We start from the raw sequence: 6,543 nt of genomic DNA on the forward strand, positions 1-6,543 counted from the left end.
AACTTCTACAAATCCTAGCTCCCCCCTCACCTCCTCAGAGCAGTTTTCTCAGGGTTACTTGAGATGATGCCTCCCGGGCTTGGAGTCCTAAAAATTCCTGCCAAATAAAACATAATTCTTAACTTTTAGGTTGTGAATAATATTTTAGTCAGCAGGGCAAAGTTTTCTAATAGTGTGACTTCGTCTGAGTAGGCAGCTGTGGATTCAGAAAAACACAGGATTCAAACATTGATCTTCCAGTTAAAAGCCAGGGGTCAGGTTCCCCGTTTTGCTTTATCAGGTCTGTCATGGTGCCTGGGAGAATCTTGTTCTAGTGTCTCTAGACCATGAAGAGGGTGGAGAGGCACATGGTCAGGGGACCACTACAGAAGCACTTTGATTTGGAGAGGGAGAACGCCAAGCAGGCTGAAGCCAAAGACTGCAGAGACTAGAGGATATCTGCCTATACCATGTGAAGTTGTTGAGCAGGGAGCAGAGACGGCTCCAAAAAGAACTGCAGAGGTTGCAGCAAGGTAAGCCTTCCAGGATGGGGAGAGGCTGAGCAGGGCAGCAAGCCATCAGCTGGATAAGGCAAGAGTAACATCCCCTACCTCATGACGAGGGCCCTTTCAGAGATCTGGACACCAAGAAAGTGAGAACTTCTGATCTCAACTTGGATTTTAGGCTGCCCACCCATCCATGTCCCTCTCTCCCTCAATTACACAGCTCCCTGGAGCAGCCCACATGCAAACCTTCTTGAGCTAACACTCCTCAGGCTCCCAGTCTTTCAAATGAGCTCTCTCTGGCTTAAAGCCTTAGTGTTCTACTTTCTTATATCTGGGTTGATTTGGTTTCACTTCTTTTCTATGCCTGGTCAACAAGCATTTATTGAGTAACTATTAATGTGCAAGTCATCTTATGAAAAGGAAGTAAACCAAAAAAATTTCCCTGGGATTGGCGACCGGAGAGAATTGTGTAACGATGGCTGACCTCTGATAGGGCTGAGCAAGGAGCACTTGGCTGTTTTCAACACTCACCAATATGAGAGTCAGGCCCTTCCTTTCTTCTGCAGAAAGTGAATTTGTCAACTACCCTCCTTGTACTCCAAAGTATATCCACACAAGAGCTTACAGATTTTGCTTAGATTAGAAAATTTTGCACAAGCGATTGTTGTGTATTGGTACTGTGATTTCTTTGTCTTCTTAAGCCAAAGGGCAAATATTTCTGTCATTTACCCAAGGAGGCCTCTTTACTCAGAAGCTGTGAGCTCATATCCTTTGTAATAATTCCCTCCCATAAAACCTTCTGTTGCCAAAGAATAATCCTTTCCAAATGCACACATCACTTAGAAGACTAGCCAATGAACATGGACTATATAGTTAAGTAGTTATAACAAGAATAATGCTACTAACTTCATACACTCGTTTCTAGTTAGTAGCTACTGATTATCACAGAAGGAAGGGCTACACAATGCTATCCAGAATCTCAGACCTTCCAACGCTGCCTACGCCATTCAGTAAAAAGAGAAGGAAATAAAACTGCCTGCTCAGTGATTCCATCTTCGTCCATTAAACCATGGTGGCTAAGAATACAGACTCTGGACCCGGATTGCCAGGGTTGAAATCCTGACTCTATCACTTACCAGCTGTGAGGCCTTGGGCAGCTTACTGGACCTGACTCTGCCTCAGTTTTCTCCAAAGTAAAATGTAAATGATGTTTCCTACCTCATAAAGTCATTAGAGGATGCAGTGAGCACTTGAAACAGTACCTAAATGCAAAATAAGTGCTATATAAGTGTTTGCTCTTATCAGTCAATCAATCCTGTAAAAGATTGTTACAGGATTAAAACTCTTCTGTTTTGTTGAAAGTTGCCATAGTTATACAGTTTGTAGAAACTAGTTCTATTTTTCCCATAACAAAATAATCATATGTTAATATTCAGCATAGAATGGATCTATCTCAGCTCTTCAAAACTATGGTCCCTTCTTACTTAAGGCAGGTGCAGGAGCCCTGAAAATGATGTAGCATGTTCAAGGGGAAAGCCAAGTATCACAATTGAATGTAAAATCATTTAGGTCTCCACAGCTAATAGGTGGACACAAGACCCTATAGTAATATCCAGGCATCTGGCCTAAGAATTATTTCTAGCCTCCAGCTTTGGGTTTTAAAGAGGAGAAACTGAGCAAATAACTGAACTTCCTTGTCTGTAATAAATGGTTCAACCAAACTAGAATGAGAGGTCACAGAATGGAAAAGAATCTTAGAAGCCATTTGGTTGAATCCCACTTCAGTTCTCAAAAAGGATGCTGAAGACCAGAAATCTACTCTCTATGGGGTGTTCAGAAGACCAGGTCCGAGGGAGGTGGCTGTCCTTGATGACTAGAGAGTTTGCATCAGGGACAGGTGGTATAAAAAGAGTCTGGACAAGGAGGCAGCAAATTTTAATTCAGGGGCCTCTGTCTCTATTTCCTTTAGAAAGTCACATCCTCTCTGAGCCTCAGACTTCTTGACAGTAAAACTAGGGACGAAGGAAGGAAACAATATGAGTTAGGTGTCAGTATTTATCAGGCACTGTACTAGGTAATATATTCCCATGATTCACTTAATGAAATTGTTATTGAGATTCAACTACAGGATACATGCCAGTTGGTGGATTTTTTATTTTTTATAAATTTATTTATTTTATTTATTTTACTTTTGGCTGCATTGGGTCTTCGTTGCTGCGAGTGGGCTTTCTCTAGTTGTGGCAAGCGGGGGCTACTCTTCGTTGCGGAGCACAGGCTCTAGGTGCACAGGCTTCAGTAGTTGTGGCTCGCAGGTTCTAGAGCACAGGCTCGGTAGTTGTGGCGCATGGGCTTAGTTGCTCAGCGGCATGTGGGATCTTCCCGGACCAGGGCTCGAACCCGTGTCCCCTGCATTGGCAGGCGGATTCTTAACCACTGTGTCACCAGGTGGATTGTTTAAAATGCATATTCCCAGTCTTCATCTGTAGAGATTTGGATCAGTAGGTTAGGAGTTAGGCTCAAAATCCACATTTGTAAATGAGTTGACACTAAGGCAGATTATTCTGGGACAGGTGTTTTGTGGGCCAGACTTTACAAAACCCCATTACAATATCTCAGATAGACACAGGAATGCAAATATGAAAAAACATGGTCTGTGCCCTCGAGATGCTCACATTTAAATTGGAAGTTAGCCATGCTTGCAAAAAATTATCACAGAAAATACTAATTGCTAAATTAGAGTTGTTTTCAAGGTAGAACAAGAGCATGGAAAGTTTCCTATGTCTATCAAAGAGGCTCAGGTGAGATGTCCCAAAAGAGGCAGTGTATGAGCAGAATCTTAGAAGAGGAAGAGAATGAAGATGGGTGGGGTAGGGGGGTGGGCAGCTTGTCACAAGGACACGTGGCAAGGCCACTCCTGGCAGTAGGAACAGTATGTACAAAGGCGCATGCATGAGAATGATTTGCTACAGGTTGCTCAACCTGCAGGGGTGTAAGGGGTGATGAGAAGGTGTAGGTGAAATGTTTACAGACAAAGCAGTGTAGGCAGTGTCTCCAATCATGAATAGCTTCATAGGTCTTGCAAGAGTTTAAATCTCACCCTACAGGGTTTGGGAGTATGGAGATTACATGTCCACGTGTGAGAAGGATTACTCAGCTGTAATGTTTAAGGTAGACCAGATAGGAGAATTCCAGAGTGTAGGCCAGGGTTTAAAGGCCTAAACTAGGCCATTGGCCAGGTGAAAAAAAATGAGTATCTCAAGATATTTAGAAAGTGAAATTACATCTTTTTTTCAACATCTTTATTGGAGTATAATTGCTTTACAATGGTGTTGTTAGTTTGTTTATATAACAAAGTGAATCAGCTGTACATATACATATATCCCCATATCTCCTCCCTCTTGCGTCTCCCTCCCTCCCACCCTCTCTATCCCACCCCTCTAGGTGGACACAAAGCATGGAGCTGATCTCCCTATGCTATGCGGCTGCTTCCCACCAAATTGCATCTTAAGTGGACCAGCATTTCGAGATATTTAAATGGGGAATTGTCAGAGCTTTATGATTAATTATATGTTCAACATAAAGAAAACCAGAGTCAAGAATATACTGCCTGGCACAAAGTAGGCACTCAAACATCCTTGTTAAATTGGATAACTAGATGGACACACACACACACACACACACACACACACACACACACTCAAGAAGACAACAGAAGAAGAGCGACCCCAAAAGGACTATCTCTTGCCTTGACTACCTCACCAAGAAGTTATTTGATGAAAGAATATTAGGAGTTTAATGTAAATTCTAGGCCCTTTATCTGGTCATAAGTCCTCTGCCTGGTGCCTACTAACCCATGTAGATTTAGGGAACTCACTCCCATTACAGCAAACTAGTGCAAGACTTTGAACTCTAAGTGACCAACTCATGAGATGTCTTAAAAACAAACCGGGTCTTCTACAGCAGCTATGACTACAAGATGCTGAAACATTAACTCAAAGAGCAACAAACTCACTTACTCATGGTCGGCAATTGCAACTCTTGGCTCAGGTGGGTAGGAGGTCACATAATTGAGGTGAATGAAACAATAGGGCACCAGCTCTGTGTATCACTCACACCCAGTCATTTTCTTTTGAAAACACCATGCTTGCCAAATAAAACATTCAGACAAAACCTCCATGGGCCAAGTCCGTTTAAACCTCTGACCTTGGTGTTTCTAAATCCTCTTTCACATATTTGAGGTAAACATTGGGGAACTGCTTTAGGTTTTTCTGTTTCCATTCATCATGCCAGATCAGCCTATTTTGTAATGTGATCCAATGGTATTCATATACTCTTTCTCTGCCCAGAGAACTAGCTTCGATCATTCTTTTCCTTCTTCTGTTACTGTATTCGTTTTTTAGGGCTACCCGAACAAAGCACCACAAACTGGGTGGCTTAAGCAACAGAAGTGTCTTCTCACATTTCTGGAGGCTTGAAGTCCAAAATCAAGAGTCGGTTCCTTCTGAAGGCTGGGAAAGAAGGATCTGTTCCAGGCCACCCTCTTTGGCTTGTCGATGGCCATCTTCTTCCTGTGCCTTTTCCCATCACCTTCCCCCTATCTGAGTCTCTGTGTCCAAATTTCTCTTTATTATAAGGACACCAGTCATATTGGGCTGGGGCTCACCCTAATGACCTCATCTTAACTTGATTATCTCTGTAAAGGGCCTGCCTCCAAATAAGGTCACATTCTGAAGTACTGGGGATTAGGACGTCTACATATGACATTTGGGGAGGATACAATTCAACCCATAACACCTATTAATTAACTCAAAACAGATATCATCAAGGAAACGTTCTCCTCTTACTTTGAGAAGGGAAGTCAGAAGAGACCAGAAGATGTTCTTATGTCCTCATCACAGGGAGGACAGAAGCACAGGGTTCTACAGGCTAATAAATTTAGGTAAGAAAATGCTTACTAAACTCATGGATATGGCTTCTTCCCAAATGACCTCTTTACATCGTCCTCTCCCTGAGAAAGTGCTGCCTTTTTCTTCTTAAGGAAAGAGCCACTTCTCCACGTTGTTACCACCCATTCTCACCCTTCACGCTCTTCCCCCCCACTTTATTACCTCACCTAATACCACACGGAAAGGGGCCATGGTCTAATAACTTGAAAATGCTAAATATGAGCCTCTTCATCTGTTTTCAGAGATCTTTCTTCTTTTTACCTCCTTTCCCAGAGCACTGACGACAAATACGATCCAAGGAATATACAAAACCAAGTCCCAGATGCCTCCTTTCCATCACACTGGTCCCAAGGACCCCATGAAAAGCAAAAGGCAGTCGCTATCTCAAAATAACAGAACTTCCCACTTTATAGAAGAGAAGCCGCGAGCCCAAGAGAAATATTCTATAAACCCACTGAAGGGCAAAGACTCCAACAAGGGCATCTCTCTTCTATGTCAAGATCAAGACGTCTCCACTCACACCCTAGACCAAGGCCCCAGTTCCAGCCCAGCTGGTGGTAGCAGAATGGCACACGGGCGATGAGACCAGATCAAATGATGCCAACAAAAGGCCAGACCACACCCCTGGGAAACAAATTCCCCTGAATCCCGTGGAATGTGGAGGGAACTTCAAAGGCGAGCCCAAAACATCAACCTATTCAGAGTTGTTTGCAAAGGCCAGAAACACTCACTACCTCCGGCACCAGGTCCCCCCTGAGTCTGAGAGATTGCTTAGCATTGGGGAGATCTCTGGGCACAAGGAATCCTCACAGTACAGAGCAGAAAAGGGGTGTAAAAACAGGGTGACCATCTAAGTTACTTCCTCTCTAACCATCTAACATATCCTCACAATAACATATGCTATAATCACTAAATAAAAGTATTTGTCAAACAACTGTAGTAAGCAATACAAATATATATATGCAATACATATATGTGTGTGTGTGTGTATATATATATATATACTTTTTTCTTAAAACCTAGTTTTTTGTCCTTTTATGGGAATACAATCTTTCACTGAATGAGCAATGTTAGCATGAAAAATGAAGGGAGAGATGAATCTTCCGAAACCA

General features: G+C 42.7%; 1 protein-coding gene across 1 annotated transcript; it reads left to right on the plus strand.

The window, feature by feature from the left end:
* Positions 1-326: 326 nt before the first annotated feature.
* On the plus strand, positions 327-6,285 carry CCDC190 (coiled-coil domain containing 190). The gene is given in 5 exon segments (XM_029226927.1): positions 327-408; positions 411-512; positions 5,301-5,424; positions 5,705-6,005; positions 6,007-6,285. Coding segments are annotated over 5 exon segments (888 nt in total).
* The last annotated feature ends 258 nt before the right edge of the window (positions 6,286-6,543 follow it).

The sequence above is a fragment of the Monodon monoceros genome, unplaced genomic scaffold (genome assembly GCF_005190385.1).
Source record: "Monodon monoceros isolate NGI ecotype Baffin Bay Population unplaced genomic scaffold, NGI_Narwhal_1 Super_Scaffold_18, whole genome shotgun sequence".
Taxonomy (NCBI): Eukaryota; Metazoa; Chordata; class Mammalia; order Artiodactyla; family Monodontidae; genus Monodon; species Monodon monoceros.